Consider the following 18,230-nt stretch of genomic DNA (forward strand, 5'->3'; position numbering starts at 1 on the left):
GAAATGCTTGCCAAATGTGACGCACAATCTAATTTAAATTGAATAATAAGACAGTACCTATGCGTTTGTGAATATCGCTGTAAGTTTTTACCTTTTTAGGAATATATTGTGTTAACCTTTTTTTTATTATTCCGAAGTGGTTTTAAACGAAACTCAATCTTGATTGATCTGTCTATCTGAATCTGAATCTGAATCTGAATCTTAATCTTATTTTATCTTATCTTAATAATAACAATGTTCAAAGGCAGTTCCATGTTCATTTTTCTCTACAGCACCTTTGACCAAAATCTGCATCAAAACAACCAACAAAAGCAGCCACAAGCATTTTTCACTGAGCAAACACAGCTTGTTGTTTTTGTGATTCAATTTCAACTTCACATTAAAGTGGAATTAAGTTATTTATTATCAGGCACGGGGGGCGGGGGGGCACATATGTTTCCCCTGCACACACACGTTTAGGCTGCGGCGCCATAGGTCGCCACGTGTGCGATATTGCTGCCGCGGCGGCATTAGCATGATGAATCCAGACACTTTTTATTAGAGACAAATGAAAGCCATTGTGACACAATTATGGCAAAAAAAAACCCAAAACAATAGCAGCGCCCCGTGAGCCGCCCGGTGATTGATAACGCATCGGTGGGGATTCGGTGGCGGTGGCGGTGGCGGGAGGAGGCGGGGCTCTTAACCAGGCTCTCCCTCAGGGGCTTTCCCTCGGCATTAGTCAGGCAAATCCCTTTGTCGGCCTCTCCCCCCCCTCGGCATTTTTATTCATAAGCACTTGGCCCCTAAGAAAGACATCAAACCAGGGATACAACGAGGGGTCAACATCATCTTTGCGCAATGTTAACCTCTGCATTGATGAAGCTAATTCACATTTCCTCAGTCCAGCCTACGGGGGGCTCCGCGCTGGGACTGATGGAGGGAGCGGTGTGTGTGTGTGTGTGTGTGTGTGTGTGTGTGTGTGTGTGTTGGGGCCACTTTGTAGAGAGTCATCCTCTTGACCCGGGCCCCTCCGCATGAGGTTTGTATTGATAGCGTTTGACTGAAAAGGGGTGGAGAAGGAGGGGGGGTGGTGGACGGGGGGTAAAGTGAATGTTGTCCCAGCTCATTGGAATGACAAAGGCGGCATATGGTTGTGTGTGTGTTGGCTGTATGGTCGTGGCAGCCACCATATTCCTGCGTGCCGGGTTGCCAGGTGCTGGCTGAACGGGACCCACTGAGAGTCGACAAATCATACACAGGCGCGACAGACTGACTCGTGGCTGTGCGGCTCAGCAGGGGCGGAGGCCGCTCGCCCTCACTCTTCTTCTCTTTGGCCTCCTCCTCTCTGTTTGTGGCGCACTTTGAATTGCACTTTATTTTAAAGGTCCCACATTGCTGCCTTTTTTTTTTTTTCATTTTTTCATTTTGCACGACTTCACATCCCCCTAAATCCAGAAGAGCAGCCTCACTAGAGTAATTAAACCCCCACCAAAAAGAAATACTCCATAGATCTCCAGAAAACAACCTCTGCATTTGCAGTTTTTTGCTCACAGTTAATTACACTGCACAGTTTATTTTCTTCGTGACGCGAGAATGTGGATTGAAATGATCTCACTATTCTTAAATCTCACTATCATTTTGTTTATATTCTGCATCGACTGACTGGATAATACTGCCTCACCAGCACTGCCAACACCTGGCTGAAGGTGTCGTCTCTAACACATCAGAGCCACTGGTGTGCCACCAGTGCCCTTTGTGACATCACGGAGAGCTGATTTATTTCTGTTCTTTTCTTAAAAGTGAAGGAGGCAAACTAAACAAAGGATGGATGTTGGCTGATGAGTCACTATTAGAAAACAATGTTGCTTTTAGGTTCACTTTGTACACTGTATCCACTTTCACCTCATGTTTACCTGTAAATACTCTACAGTAGATATATTTTATTATGTATATATATTTTATATTGTTGATTTCATTTTCTTATTTAATATTTGATATTTTTCTACGTTATGCTTGAATGCTCTTATTGCTATTTCTTTTTACCTTATTGCACGTTGAGGAAGATTTGCAATGAAAAGTAATTCACCTTGGGGGGAAAAGCATTCTGATTCTGATTCCATGATACAGTGAACCCATAGCAAAACACAGGACGCTTTAGAACTAGAACAAGCTAGAAACGCCGGCCTCTTCCTGCTCACCGTCCTCATCAAAGTGGCCGCCGCAGTCGCCGTAAACTCCCACGGGGAGCGGGAGAATAAAGATGACCTGATGTAGCAGCATCCCCTCCCACACAAAGCCACTTCTCCCGTCATGAATACTCGGCTCCACCCTAATGACTATTCAATACAGTCTGCAGGCTGCAGACGAACAGCCCGTCCACAGCAGCATCTGCTGCGGGCCCAGCTCGCCAGACGCCAGCCTTGTAAGAGGGCTATTGCGGGCTAATTGAAAGACAGAGGCCATCTCTCAACCGCGGCATGTGTGTGTGTGGGGGGGGGGTTTGGCCGCACGTGCGTTGAAAGAAAGAGTATGTTAAGGGAAAAAAGTAGCGACAACAAGATGGAGAGAGTGCAGAAGAGGAGGAGGGGGGAGGAGGGAGGGAGGGAGACTTTCCTGTCCTCACCCGCAGGAGAACAGCTGACCTGTCAGAGTTTGTTCCCAGAACACTGAAAAAAAAAAAAAAAAAGCTCCCGTGGGGTTTTGGTTAACGCATCTCAAAGCCACGTCATGGGGTGCTCAGGCTGGTTTAAACGTTTACATCAGGGGTGTCAAACATACGGCCCCCGGGCCACATCAGGCCCGCAAACAGGGTTTTTCCGGCCCTTGAGATGATTTTGCAACGGCTAAAAAGAAGCTGCAGTTTTTCAACTGAAGAAACTGCTCTTCTGAATGTGTCCACTGGACGCAGCAATAGCGTTTTTGCAAAACAAACAAACTGTTAATACTGGGGCTGAGCAAGTAGGCCCAAGCGCAGCCACTCTGAATCTATGTTGTCTTTCGGCCAGTGCCACCCTCATTGCCCCAAAACATCTTTGTCAAAAAAGAGATAGATGCAGAAAGAAAGCAGATGCAGAGTGCAGAGCGCTCCAAGAACACAACCAGTAAAGCATTCTGAAGTTCTTGTTATTTTGAAGTCATTATTATACCATGGTTTTACCGGTGTGACCCGCTTGAGAAGAGATTTTTCTCTATGTGGCCCGTGAGCTAAAATGAGTTTGACAGCCCTGGTTTAGATGTTGAGGAGAGGTTGGCACCAAAGCCATGGAGTTGTTGTCTCCATCACAGGGGAGTTGCTGAGCTCCATCATATACAGCCTGCAAAAAAAAAAGTTCAAGACTTGGACCAGTTAGATTCCAATTGACCTTGCTTGCTTGTAACTCAAACGCTCCACCGGATATTAAACCCTTTTACTGCCACCGAGCCTTCTGCTCGGAACTGCTTCCGGTCTGAGTGAGTCCAGAGTTCTTACCGACCTCCACAGCGATTCAAACTATCCAACCACGCAACGCTATCGTTCACCCATCCAGCTTCTCTTCTTCTTCCGGGTTCAAGTCTTTGACGCCAAAAATAAATAAATAAATAAAAATGCAAACTAAAGGATTGCTGCCATCATTCTCTGCAGTTCCTCTCCAGCAGGTTTTATTATCCCTGAGCCGGTGAATAATCCTTCCCACTCCGACCATCCCGAATAACACAATCCTTCAGCATCACTGCTTACTGTGCTTTATGGTGGAGGGTAGATGAGAAAGGGCGGTACATTGAAATGCAGCGCTATAGTCTGAGTGCCGAGCTATAGCATTCAAACGGCGGCGCACGTGGCTTCAGGAGGGGCGGGGGGGGGGGGTTACGGGGTGGGCCAGATTGCGGCAGGACAGATTAAAAAACAAGGCGCGACACGTCTTCGGAGATGGGCCCAATGGTCGTCGTGGCGCGGGCGCAGATCCGGTGGCCACATATGTGCAGTTTCAAAAGTGTGCTTCCTGTAAACGACGAGCAGCTCATCTCGTGTTCAAGCTGCTCCGACAACAAGTGCGCGCGGCCCCCAAAGCACAGCAGCGCGATCAGAGGCGAGCAGCCGGTCTGTTCCTGGCTGGCAGAGACGCAGCCGGCGCAGCCACACGTCAGATGGATTTTGAACACGCGCTTTATTTCATCACCATCATCATCACCATCATCATCATCACCATCATCATCAGGAATAATTAAGGGGCTTTCGCAGCTCTGAAACGTGTGCATGTGAAATTATTACGTGCCTCTCTTTTGTTTTTTTTTGTCTTTGTGACTGTTTATTTACCACTGCAGGTGAGATTAGTTTGATATCACTTGTATTGCTATTATTACTATGCTGCTATTGTTCTTTCTTTCAAAACTCTTTCAAAATGACGTCCGTTTTCATTTATATTTCAAGTTATAAATCCTCCTTGGAAAAATATAGGTAAAAAAAAAACTGTGTGAGGGCATAATGAAAAGTGACACATACTGATGGAAAAAAATCCAAGAAGGTTTAAATTATTTGATATTGGTCATTTTTTTATTACTTTTTTTAAATATATATATATATTTTTTTCAACACAGTTTTGCATTTAATGAAATACATTACAATAAAATACACATTAGCCTAGTGACAATTTTAATTAAATAGACCAAAGAAAATTGTAAAAAATAAATAAATAAAATGTATAAAAATATATATAATAATAACAAAATTATTATTATTATTATTATTATTATTATTATTATTGTTAATAATAATTATTATTATTATTATTATTAATAATTATTATTATTATAAAATATTATTATTAGTTGCTGTTGTTGAGCAAAGAATTACGAAATATTTGTGATTATTTTAATTTGAGATTTGAAATATGTTTTGTTCAATTAATCAACAATTATTTAATTAATCAAGTGATTCTGAAATCACATACTTTTGAAATTGCGCCTTTCAAAGTAAAGTGCCAAATGTTTTTATTTTTTCACTATTTCTTCTCTATGAAATGAAATGAAATAAAAGAACAGCCTAAAATAACCACGTAACCAAGGAACATCTTTGAGCTTGCTGCTAAAACTGCTAGAACTGCTAAAATATAGAAAGCTAACTGAGCCAATTTAACACCATGGCTAATGTTAGCAACCACAGGCTAATGAACATTAGCACAGCCATCTAAAGGCTGCAAACACAAAGCAGCTAGTTGTTAAATAACCCAAAGATCGGTTTCATTTCCCTCTGGTTTCTATGTGTTTTTGAATATTTTCTCATTCCAGCCAAAAAAAAACAAACTGATTGTGATTATTGCTATTGGCAAGGCTGTTTGCTGGGCAAAGCAAGAGAGAAGAGAAGACAGCCTTGGTGATCCAACTGAACCTGTGATGGTCACCTGACCGCTCAGCAGCTGCTCATGTGGATGGCACCTTACAGTGTGTGACGTGATGCAGCGTGCGGGCGGCAGCAGGGCCGAGGGAAGGGAAGGGAGGCCCCGCCGTCAGTTGATTTGTCAGCGGCCCGTTATTACGTCTCCCGGCCACATGAAATATGGCCCCTCTCTCTCTCTCTCTCTCTCTCTCTCTCTCTCTCTCTCTCTCACTCTCTCTCTCTCTCTCTCTGCTGAGCATCCGGCCGCCTGATAAATCCACTCTCCACCAACCGGCCCCGGCGACAAAAGCCACCCAGTCGGCCGGGTGACCTCTTAGTAATGACGTGTGATTTATACAGTTACAAGTTTCAAAAGTGAGGGACACGCGGAGACCACTGCGCCTCCTCTCCGTATCTATAAATGGTGTCATGTGAGCAAGCCTTTGGGAGAGGGGGGAGACATGACACCCATCTTCCAGCTCCGGCGAGAAAAGGCCACAACGTGGACGGTTCCCACTCCACCCACCCCACCCCACCTCCCTCCCAGCCTGCAGCTGTCTGGTGGCAGCCCACGCCTGCAGTGAGCGTCAGGTCACCGACACACATAGCGAGGTGGCACTTCAAGCTACCAGACCACAGTGTGGACGGCCTAAATCAACACCTGATTGGGAGGGGGGGGGGGGGGGGGGGAACAAGTGGATGGGCACGGAGGGGTCATGTGTTTGGCGAATGCGTGCATGTTAACAGATGGGAGACGTGGAAGGAGTTGGAGAACTACTGCAAACTAGCTTTGGTGGATTCTGATGAAACGGAGCTTCGGGGATGTTTGCTGCAAACAGGAAGGGAAGGAGGCGGGAAAAAAATGAAGAGCACTCCATCAAAATCATGACAAATAAGGTCCAGCAGAGCGCGGACCCAAACACCAGCAGCCCTTTAATATGTGAGTGAGGGGTGTATCAGGGAGAGTCGTTCTGCAGCCAGTCACTAAAGTGGCCCGTACCATCCCCTGGCTGCTCCGTTTAGTAGCTTAGAGGGATTAAGTAGGGTGCGTGAAGCAGAGCTGGGAGGAGAGCCGTGTCGTTGACCTTGGCAAACACACGGAGACGGTGACACACGGCTACAAATATATGTCTTTGTCATAAACAGCCAGCGAGCCGTCGAGGTTTCTGGAGGCCACAACGCTGTTTGATAATAATCTTTTTTTTTAAAAAAAAAAAAACTGCGAGCATGTGGTGTATTTTTTGATGAATTTCAATTATTTTGGATCGTTTTGTACTGTGTACTCAATTTGTGTGAACTAACAAATGCTACTCCTTGTATGCAGAAAACCCTGTTGTTTTTAGTTGCATTTGTTCACCTTGCTTGAACTGTTTTTGTCTATTTTAATTTATTTGTGTAAAATAACCTTTTGGAAAATATTGTAAGAGGAAATAAAGGCCTTTGCACATTATTTTACACATTTATGTCTGAAATTTGCATCTCTATAAAAGGCCCACAAAACACAGAACCTAAAAAGCATAAAGACAATATATTATTTTCTATTTATAGATAAATAAATAAAAACAACAATAATAATTTAACTGACAGAAAATTGGAGCTTCATTAAATGTTTTGAGGATTTTTGCAAAATAGGGAGTGATGATTAGTTTTTGTTTTTTGTTTTTAAAGTGGTCATTTGTGTTCAACAATAACAGTACAACTGTTTTTGATGAAAGGAAACATTTTTAATTTAATAATAAGTCAAAAACCTACAAAAATAAAATTGGCAAATCTAGATAGTCAGTAAAACATCACAACATCCTGCATTATTTTTTAAACAACCACTACTATAAAATTAAGTCAGGCAAATATTGAAATAAGATTGACAAGAAAATGACTTCAGAGGATTTGCCCGTCTTACTGTTAATAAATATTATATTTTAAGCATCAACATTTTAAACCTCAACAGTTAAAAAAATAAAAAAAAAAAACAGCAAAAACAGAGAAAAATAACAGCAATGACAACATGGAGCTTAAATAATATCCAGATATAAAACCTGTATTTTCCACACAGCGAACAAAATATTAAGCACTCTCAGATTAAACCTTAAATTAATAACGTCAAAATAAATACCCCTATTTATTATTCAATTCACAATAAAAAAAAAAAAATCCTCCTATAGCGCGGCTCCCTAAATTTCCTCCCGTATGCAAATAAACTGCCGCCATATTTTCCCCCCGACCAGCACCAAAATAAATTCATCATGTCAAACCTGGAGGACGCGGGGAAATGTGAGAGGAGATGAAATATTTCTCGGATGATATAAAAGGAGCCCTTTCGCCTGAGTTATGGCCCGGGCTTGGCGCTGCTCAGAGGGATGTTGTGCTGCTCCTTCTCTCCCGCCCCAGAGGAGGAATCATCAGAGCTGATCTATGGCCCCGGCTCGACATTACCTTTACAAAAACAAAGGATCATCCACGCTTTGGGTCGAGGGGAAGCATCCTTCTGACTCCCTGCGACTTCTAATAAAACACCTGAGTCGCCTCTATCCGGATAATCCAAACAGTTCTAAATCAACTCACAATCGAGTTTTTACGAATAAAGAAAAAAAATCCTGCTATGATCCCCTTCCTTCCTCCTTTCCTTCTGCCTCTGCCTGCTGCCTCGTCATTTAGCCAATAAACCTATTCTGGTATCTCAGCACACGACTAAATTAGAACGGAGATGATAAAAGCACAAAGCATTAGAATTCCGCCGGGCTCCTCCTCCTTCCAGCCATGCGTCCTAATTAATGGGACACCCCCCCAGTCGGCAAAAAGCTCCGCACTGGACTGCAACATAGTCAAAGAGTGAAAGGAGAAAAGAAGGGGCGAAAGTGCCACTGGAGATAATTGATTAGCCAGCAATCAATGATAACTTGTTAGTAATCGTCAACTCTTTTGGATCTCGCCATTCTCAGGGAGGCATCGCGCTCCTGCGGACTTGCAGCTTCCCGAGGATCGACACTTTTTCAACAACATCCCATTTTGGAAAAAGATTTTCTTTCCCCTTTCGCCTCCTTCCCTCCTTCCCTCCGTCCACACGTTTGCTTTCCTTCGCAACTCCTCACTGTTATGTGACCTCTCTCTTTTTTTGCTGGTTTTGCAGCAACTCGGGATATTTTTTTTCCCTCCCCCCTCTTTCTTTTTTAGTCCAGGCTACAGAAGAAAAAACAAACAAACAAACAAACAAACAACATCAACTCCTCGCTCCGACCGGCGATGACATCCAAAGAAGTGGGCAAGTGCGACGCGGCGGAGAGCAGGAGGCGAAGCCCGCTGGACCACCTGCCGCCTCCCGCCAACTCCAACAAGCCGCTCACCCCCTTCAGCATCGAGGACATCCTCAACAAGCCCTCGGTGAAGCGCAGCTATGCCATCTGCGGCACGGCTCACCTCATCTCGTCCTCGGAGAAGCACCGCGCGTCCGGCATCCCTCTGTCCAGCCGGGCGCTGCTCACCCAGACCTCCCCGCTGTGCGCGCTGGAGGAGCTAGCCAGCAAGACCTTCAAGGGGCTGGAAGTCAGCGTCCTGCAGGCTGCGGAAGGTACGGACGTTGGAACGGATTTTTTTTTTCTTTTTCTGTCACGCTTTCTTTTTTTCGGGAGCGAGAGAGAGAGAGACATGTATGCCTGCATGTGGCCTGCAGCAGGCGCAGCATTACAGCTGCGTTGGCATCTTTCATTTCGCACCTTGTGTGTCGTGTTGCTGATTCGTTTGTTTTCGATGCGCGGAACAAAATGAAATAATTTCTGCGCGCGTTTTCATAATTTTATCCTTAATTTGCTCCATCCGAGTTGATGTTTTGGCTGCTCTACAACCAAATAAATCGTCGTCTCTTTTTTCCCCCTCCTTTAATATCAGGGTCTCGGGTGTCCTCTGCTCACTATTTCCCAGAGGTGTCTCTGTAATAATCTTGTAATTACCTGTTCACTCACACGCTCAAGGCTTTGCCGTAGTCTCTGTGTCATGTTTCATTGTTTATTTCTTCATCCCGGGCTCGTTTTTTTTTTGTTTTGTTTTGTTTTGTTTTTTTACGCACCCACAGATATCTTCCTTTTCACTTTTCTAAACCCAGCCTCTCGCTCTCCTCTCTCTGCTTCGCAGGCCGGGACGGGATGACTCTGTTCGGCCAGAGGTCCACCCCTAAGAAGCGCCGGAAGTCCCGGACGGCCTTCACCAACCACCAGATCTACGAGCTGGAGAAGCGCTTCCTGTACCAGAAGTACCTGTCCCCGGCCGACCGGGACCAGATCGCGCAGCAGCTGGGCCTGACGAACGCGCAGGTCATCACGTGGTTCCAGAACCGAAGGGCCAAGCTAAAGCGGGACCTGGAGGAGATGAAGGCCGACGTGGAGTCGGCCAAGGCCATCGGCCAGGTGCCGCTGGAAAAGCTGGCCAAGCTGGCGGACCTGGAGAAGTGCGCCAACGGCACGCTGGGCCACCCGCGCGCCGAGTCGCCGGCGCGCGGCGGCCAGCAGGACCACGAGCTCACGCAGAAGCTGCGCGCGTCGCCGCTGTCGCCCTTCTCAGACCACACGACGAGCAAGGAGTGCTCGGAGGACGAGGACGTGGAGATCGACGTGGACGACTGAAGGAGGCTCGCGCCGAGGACTAATACTGTAACTTACTGCTTATATTGTAAAACCATATCTGAGGAAGAAAAAAAAAATTGTACCAAAATGTTATGACTTTTATATCGGCGCCAATAGAACTATAGTGGCGAAGCATGAACACAGAACATTGAAATATGCAGAGGTGTTTTGCAGACTTTATCCGTTCGGAGGCAAGAAACTGTCGATGCGATCAAAGCAATATGGTCTGAACGAGTGTAGAAGCTTTTCTTGATTTCATTTGAGGACGAGGCCGACACACACACGCACACACACACACACACACACACACACACACACACACACACACACACACACACACCTGTGAGGCCTGCAAAACCCTCCGCACACAACATGAAACCGCTCCTTTATTTTCCATCAGTTCTCTTGCATGTGAACGCATGATTTGATTTGTGATCATGATATATTTATTTGTATTCCGCTTTTATTTTTTATTTAATCAATTTAGTGTTTTCTTTACAATTTTTTCTTCTTTTTCCTGCGAGTCGAATAGCCACCCAGCCACCCCACCACCACCACAACAGCACCACCACACACCACCTTGACCACAGCTCTTGTTGGGATGCTGCAGTGCATGATGATGATGATGATGCTAGGAGGGGAGGGCGGGGGGGCGGAATTGGACGACACTCACGTTTATTTGTCCTAAATGTTTGTTTTTTTAAAAAAAAAATGCTTACACACGCGAGGCGACTAAACAGACACGTGACTGCTGCGGTGACTTTATGCTGATTTCTAGATATTTTTTTTAGATTTACAGTGCTAAAAGGTTTATTTTATTTTTTTGTTATGTTTGTACACCTGTAAGTGCCTTCCTAAAATCAGGACGTTATCTGAGAACCAATGCACAGACTGTAATGTATATAGGCTACTATGGGAATAAAAATGGCTTTTCTGAATAGGTCTTTTATGTTGTAATTCTTGTTGTTTTTTTTTTCCTGCGTTTTTTTCTACTTTCTTTTTAAAACCATTCGAGGATCAGGAGGGAGGGGAAAAAAACATTTTGCAGAGCCTCTCCCCCAAATCTGGGCGTGTGAGCCCATCAAAAGCGGCCCATTTAGAGTTATTATACTGAATTATTTTGCCCCCTTTGTGTCCCTTTTTTCTTACCAGGATGCTCTAAACATTTTGTGGCCCGGATTCTCACATCTCCTTTCACTGCCTAAATGCGTAACGTGGCTTTTTGACCCTTAGACGTGTTTCTCCATTCGTGGCAAAAAATTTATGTGAGAAACACAAATCTGGTGCCGGGTGAAGGGGAGGAAAAAAAAGAGGCGAGGAGGATGCCACAAAAAACACAAAGTTTTGGGCCAGTTTCTACGGGGCCTTTTATAGACCCCCTTTTTTGTTCTGCGGGACTGGGCCGTAATTTTGAGCGTAAAGCATGAAAAGTGGGGACAAATGAGCAGCGTTCCCCTGATGGGACGAGCCACAAAGGAGCTGGGCCGCTCCCCCGCAGGCAGCAATACTGAGACAAGTGTGTCCCACCGCACAAAAAGGACGCGAACGTTTGGAGGCCATATGGTTTTTGAAATTTCCTCACAATTTCAGACAATTTGATGGATTGAGTTAACCCTCCCTTTTAAGCAGTTTAACTGGGCGCGAACAAAGGCCATAATGCCGACATAGACTCTCCCTTCATGAGGGCATCTGCGGCTATTAATGTCTGGCCCCTTTCTTTTGGCTGGCGTTTTGAACAAGTCAATGAATTACAATGAAAGTGGCTCTTTTTTGTGAGCCGCTTGTCTCTCTCCGCTTTTTAAAGCCACTGGAATATGTTTGACTTCTGTCCAAGAGCGTTTTTTCCCCCCCTCCAAACAAGAAATGGATTTTTGTTGGAAGCGTTTTCAATGTTAAGTGGGGGGACGCCGTAAAGAGTTTCGACTGTGACATTTATGCCAAAAAGTCTGGTTAGGGAGTCTTTTGTTTGTTTTCTTCCCTGCTCCCCTTTTTCTCCGTCCCTCCGCTTCAAACTCTTTATTTCTTTTGTCTTTGAGAGGTTTAATGAAGCTGAAAACACGGTGATGTGAGAAAAGAGAGTCTGGAGGAAGGACTCAAAAGGCTGCCTCCCGTTTAACTCGCTTTGTTCCAAGAATGGATAAGTGGGGCCTGTCTTATTTTCATTTCAGCGTTTTATTTATACCAGACAGGCCGAACGTTCCCGTTAAAGACGTGTGAGCGTCGAGTGTGGCCGTGGATACTGTCACTCCCCTGTTAGAATATTAATCCCTGCCAAATGTTCATCGCTTATAAGTGAAATGTCGCACTTTTGCGCACATTTATGCAATGATGTTAAGTGGTTCTCCTCATTATGAGACAAGCGCAGCAGTGGAAAACACATTGTTGCTTCCAATATTTTACTTTTTTTTTTTTTTTTAATAATTCCATTTTAATAAAAATAAATAGAACTAAATTTCATTATTTTGTTATGTAAAAAAACCAAACTTACAAACAAACAAAAAAAAAAACTGGTCTGGAGCCAAAAATAATAAAAACCGGCAAGTGCATGCTCCTCTGCGTGCCTTCTCATTCTGAGGCTGCGTCAAGTGGTCTAAACCGTGTGGAAAAATGTCTGACTTAGCAGCTGTTCACTTATTACTGAGCTCATTGCTTCCATCCAAAAATGTGCCAAAGCGTAGCAAAACAAAAAGTTTTAATCTTAATGATAATATTTGTGTGCGCGCGTGCGTGCGTGCGTGCGCGTGCTTGCCGTGTCCCTGCATCCCATTCCGAACGCAGCATATTTATGAAGGGGGAGAGTGTAGTGCAGTCTAACTTTATGGATTTCACTTGCTTATTTTATGGGGGCTTGTCAGGCAGATAAGTAATACTGGAGTCTGCGGGACCACTTCGTGGTAATTAATCTGGAGGTCTTAAGTGTATTTCAGTATTTCAATTCAAGATGGAGGGAGGGAAAAAATCACTACTTCAATCGTCCGGAAAATTGAAGTTTGATGCATGAGTCCCTGCTGAAACAATGGTACAGCCCTCAGCTGCTGCTGCCCTCCCCTCCTCACCTCTCCCACACTGTCCTGCGGTCTCTCTGCCAGCAAGCCCTCACTCTCTCCCATAATCTTCGAAATATTTAACAATATTGGCTGGAATTATTGAATAATGGTCCATTAGCTTGATTACGATTAAATGTTATTAATAGCTTATTGGAGTTGCAGTAGTAGTTTTAGTAAAGTTGTGATAATAATAATAATAATAATAATAATAATAATAATAATAATAATAATAATTATTATTATTATTATTATTATTATTATTATTATTATTATTATTATTATTATTATACGGATAATCTCAATAGTTATTATTAATAATAACTGTAAGAAATACTTACACCTCTTCTTTTACTTCCATTAATAATATAAATAATAACTATTATCAATACACCGACATTATTATCAGCATTATTATACTGTTACACAGAGACGTCTTCATTCAGCTACTGCTTGCCGGAATTGCAGTTTTAATCCTCGCCTTCCTGCGGAGCCAGTTTATTCTTCAAACTTCAATTTTACGGACGATTGAACTAAGCATGTTCCTGACAGAATTGATGTATGTATTAATTTCCTTTAACTGTTGATTAATTAGGCCACGCTCAGGGCGCAAATGGAACAGTTTGCCCGGAAATTTGCATATTAATCAAATTCTAGTTGATCATTCAAATAATCCGGGCTGAGATTTTACAAAGCCTTTGAAACGAGTGCGCACACGCGCAGGCCTGTAGCTACTGTACTGCTGCTGGGTGCGCACTGTATTAATATCAAACAGTGACTGGCTGAATCAATTGTCCATTCATGTTTGAGCCAGTGCTGTGATTAACATCGCTAACTACATGATGGGGGAGAAGTGAAGGAAGAATGTGGATTTGTTGTTTTGTTCAAAACAAGCCAACCCGCAAGAAGTCAATGAAGACACTTATTCCCCCCCCCCCGGTACATACATTTTTTTTTTAAATGTGTTGCCAGTTTTAAAACTTTTTTGTTACTTTTTGCCTTTACTTTTACTATTACTTATTTTCCTTTTACACTGACCTTTTGAAGCTTCTTAAGGTTTGGGCTCCGGAATAGAGGTGAGACAGCAGGATTCATAAACACATGCAAAGAGAGCATGCGTCAATGTGCGCAGAACAGACGTACTTTTAAGAGCGTACAATTGTTTTGTTTTGTTTTTTTCGTTGGTTCGTTCATTCGTTTGTTTATTCGGACGTGAATAAATTACAAAAATCAAGACATGACCCGAAAACCACGAACGTTCATTAATGTTCAAGACGAGTGAGAAATCTCTGGAATAAGAAGCAACGTAAACAGACAAATAAGGCCTTATATGTCTGTTTACGTTGCTTCTTATTCCAGAGATTTCTCACACGTAGGCAGCGTATTTAAAAAAAGGGTGGGGTGGGGTGGGGGGAATAAAATCCTACCAATTAGCGAGACTGAATAATAATGCAGTTGAGAGAGAGACACAGAGAGAGAGAGACAGAGAAAGAGAGAGAGACAGACAGTCAGAGAGAGAGACAGAGAACGAGGTCCTTCGTGAAGGACCAAACTTCAGGACGAGTCGTCTGAGAGACAGCAGAGAGCAGTGACCTCTGCCGGTGAAATTACTGCAAGCGGACATCAATGCCGCGTGTGTACACGTTTGCGTGCGTACCGCTTGATGTTTGGTTGTAGAAAAAAAAAGACGTTTTATGTAATCAAGCACGTTTCAGAAAATGTCGCTGATTTCAATCATCAATTAATTAATAGTATTAAATACTTTGTTCTAGGAGGGGTTTTTTTTTATTTGAAGAGCAAATTATTTTATTCGGTGTCTGTCTGTCTGTCTGTCTGTCTGTCTGAGAACTGACGCCATAAGCCTCAATTCCATGACTGAACGGCCTGAACGGCAGCAAGTGTGTCTGCGGTTATCTGGTGCAGCAACAACGTTCCTGAACACCCATCGGCGTCGCGCTTTTGACGTCATCAATACGCGACGTCGTTGGCGGTATTTTGAAAAGTGGGGCGTTTGTTGGTTTGTTCTTTTTGTCCAGGGTGTGGGAAAACGGACGGAATACTAAAATAATGGTATGAGTACTATCGATATAATTTAATGTAATGGTAAAACGTGTACGCACCAATGTAGCGAGCGATCCTTTTGGAATATGACAGAAAACGCCGGGTTAGCGAGCAATAACTATCTTATATCAACGTAACTGTGAAGCTGCGGTTAGCAAAGAGCCAGTGAAGAACTTTTCTATGTTTCATTTATTATTGCACCGCCTTAAAGTAAAATTCTTATTGGCTTTTGTTCACCCTGTGTTAACTGTGTCTGTATTTATTTAGACTGAGGAGAAGTCCGGAAGTCTGGCATCAGACGAGCTGTCAGAGGAGGCTCGGGATGAGTTGTTGGAAATGTGCGAGGTCCAGTTTGCTCAGCTTAAGAAGGTGAAGTGGTGTTCGAGCCTGACTGGTCACTTCTTCTTCCCCCCCCCCCCCGTCATTCCTGACTGGCACCTGTATGCGTGGAGACGAACTGAACTGTGCCTGTTTCTGTTGCAGCTCCACAATGAGATCATCCTGTCTGAGGCCGATTGTTGTGAAACTCCACAGGAGCAGGTCATATGGCTGAACGAACATATTTCATTATTCATTGAAAATTCAGTTGATTTATTCCAAAAGTAGAGAGCTTAGGGCTTACAAAGATATGACTCAGTAGAATTGATTGACATAACTCAGCAAAGACCACGTTGTGATCCGCAAATCTCATTTATCTCAACAGTCAATTAACAGACTGATGGCAACAGACGCCGAGCTAAAACAATGGCTGACAGCGAAGCCAACACGTAAGTCCTCATAAGTCACACTGTAACACAAGTGTTCACCATTGAATTATCACTATCCTCTAAAAATTACGTTGCATAAACGGCGCCCTTTTTTTGGGCAATTCTAAACAATTCTGTGTGTTTGTTCCCTACCATCCAGTGCTGACAACAAATTCAGAAGTTTTACTTCAAGCTGGAAAAGAGGAGGTATATCTGTGGCAAACTGAACTCTAAAGTGCTGCTTTCATTCAAATCGATCATTTCAGTGCTCCAGGCTCCAATTTGTTTTTTTCTCCACTTTTGTTCTGTGCAGATGCTCAAGCTGTGCTCTGAGCTGGATATGGTTGTTTCCTGCTGCAAAGCAAAGAGAGATAAACTGAGAGAGAACAAAGAACTGTAAGTAACAACTCAGTCTTAGTCCAGGCTATGCATTCCTGTTGCAAATAAATCAGAGAGAAAGAGTTGTATCAAATTGGTGTATCCGTCTATTGTTCTGCATGACACATTTTCAAGTGAGGAGAAGTGGCTGGACGAGATGCAACAAATGCTGATGGCAGCGAGCGACCATGTCGAACGACTAAAGATTGAGAAGGAGAAACTTTCGGAGCACAAGTGAGTGAAGCAAACTGGATTTCAATTTATAGTTTGTCCCCTCTGTCATATCTCCTTATCTGCTGCCTGTGAACGAAAAACTAATGAAGAGCTGCAATAAAATATTTTTATTTCTAAAACAGGAGCTTTGTTTTTTATTTTCGAAGCAGAATTGTTTTTGCTGTTAAGTGTTTAAAGTTTATCTTCTCTAAAATTGAATTTTTTAAAAATCTTTTCAAACGTGTCTGTGTGCATGTGCGGGCTTCAGTGTGCTGCAGGACACCAAGGTGAAAATCGAGAAAGTAAAGGCCTATGAGGAGAAGTTGATGGAATGTCTGGGAGAGGTACTGGAGAAGCATGTCCCCCATCCTCAGAATGGACCCAGTAGCAAGAAGAAGAAGGTCTGCTGAGTTGTTGTTGTTGTTTTTTTTCAATGCACCAACATCCTTTTCTTGTTTGTAAAAAAAAAAAAAAAAAAAAAACTCCTTTTTAATTCAACCAGGGGAGCTTATTGTCTTTATTTTTCCATTTTAGGGCATTACACCAGAATTACAGGAAGGCTTAATTTCAGTGAATGAAATTCTGGAGGTGAGTTTAATGCAATCCATTATTTACATGATGATCATGTCCTTCAGGTACAAAAACCTCCAATAGGTATTTAAAGATCTCATATTACGCAGTATTCGCTTGACCAGTGCTTTGAATTGTTTAACAAGATTATTTTGTCAAATAAAAGTCTCTTTCCGTCCACCCAGCTGCTCATGAACAAGGCCCTGAACACCCCTCATGATCCCTACGTCACGATTGACGACACATTCTGGCCGCCGTACACTGAGCTGCTGCTCCGTTACGGCATTGCAGTCAGGCACCAAGAAAACAATTTCAAGATCCGCTTGGAAACCTTTTGTTGAGACCTCTCATGCAATTGTGTGCAGTACTACCATTAATAAGTGTCAGCTGATAATGAAGATAATGAACAGTTCAGTCATTCTGCGTTTACACCTGACAATGTAAACCGTCAGTTATGGATAGTTATTATTTTAGGCCTTTTAAGCCAATTGTTTATAGAACTTTTTTTTTTTTTAATCTTTAAGCTTTTGAAATAAGGATGCGTACTTTTGAGTCCAACACCAATCAGTGAGTCAGACAGTTGTACTGAAGATGTAATATATGTGTGTATGACATACATATGTACACTGTATGTATGTGAGTGTGAGCTCTAGGTGCAATTTGATCGCCACTAAGCCTCAAAAGTAGAATTTCTTTGATACATTTATTTTGATGGAGTGATATCCTTTCTCCTGAATCCCCACCATTGTGCTTTGTATACATGTAAATATGTTTTGTTTTATTTTTTTGTATTAAAGTCATTTTAAACTTAAGAACAACATCAGTAGTTTTGTTGTGTGGTTCCTTGTGCGATGATTTGCAGATGTTGAAGGAATCTCCATTGACAGAGACTTGACTGCAAAGGAATAGTTTATTGCAAGTAAAAAAAGAAAAAAAAGAAAAAAGTCTAGAGTCCACCTGAGGTAGCTCTAAAAGCCAACATGAGCATCTGCAAAGGTGCAGCTTCAGCCACTTCATATACTGTATATAAGATCTGTGCGAGCAGCTTCACCAGCTGGTTTCGGGGCAGCACAGGAAAAAGACCACAAAGCCTTCAAAAGGGTGGTGCCTTCAGCTGAGTGCGTCTCAGGATGTCGGCTGCCCAGTCTGGAGGAGCTGTACTGTCAGTGCTACCTCAGGAAGTCCCAGAGAATTATCCAGGACCCAACAACCGCCCCCACAGAATGTTAAAACCAAGGCTGTAAGACTGCTCAACCAACCCAAATGAACA

At 43.2% G+C, this 18,230-nt stretch overlaps 2 protein-coding genes across 2 annotated transcripts; both read left to right on the forward strand.

The window, feature by feature from the left end:
• The first annotated feature begins 8,112 nt into the window (after nucleotides 1-8,112).
• Nucleotides 8,113-10,597, forward strand: lbx1b (ladybird homeobox 1b). The gene is made up of 2 exons (XM_076038707.1): nucleotides 8,113-8,900; nucleotides 9,461-10,597. Exons 1-2 carry the CDS (start codon nucleotides 8,576-8,578, stop codon nucleotides 9,946-9,948), a joined length of 813 nt encoding a protein of 270 aa, XP_075894822.1. The 5' UTR covers nucleotides 8,113-8,575; the 3' UTR covers nucleotides 9,949-10,597.
• A 4,325-nt stretch (nucleotides 10,598-14,922) lies between these two features.
• Nucleotides 14,923-17,786, forward strand: cenpk (centromere protein K). The gene is made up of 10 exons (XM_076038720.1): nucleotides 14,923-15,062; nucleotides 15,321-15,422; nucleotides 15,537-15,593; nucleotides 15,757-15,820; nucleotides 15,960-16,006; nucleotides 16,113-16,195; nucleotides 16,313-16,411; nucleotides 16,659-16,791; nucleotides 16,925-16,978; nucleotides 17,146-17,786. Exons 1-10 carry the CDS (start codon nucleotides 15,060-15,062, stop codon nucleotides 17,299-17,301), a joined length of 798 nt encoding a protein of 265 aa, XP_075894835.1. The 5' UTR covers nucleotides 14,923-15,059; the 3' UTR covers nucleotides 17,302-17,786.
• Nucleotides 17,787-18,230: the final 444 nt, after the last annotated feature.

The sequence above is a fragment of the Nelusetta ayraudi genome, unplaced genomic scaffold (assembly GCF_046127955.1).
Source record: "Nelusetta ayraudi isolate G7.1 ecotype Tasmania unplaced genomic scaffold, CSIRO-AGI_Nayr_v1 ptg000004l, whole genome shotgun sequence".
NCBI lineage: Eukaryota > Metazoa > Chordata > Actinopteri > Tetraodontiformes > Monacanthidae > Nelusetta > Nelusetta ayraudi.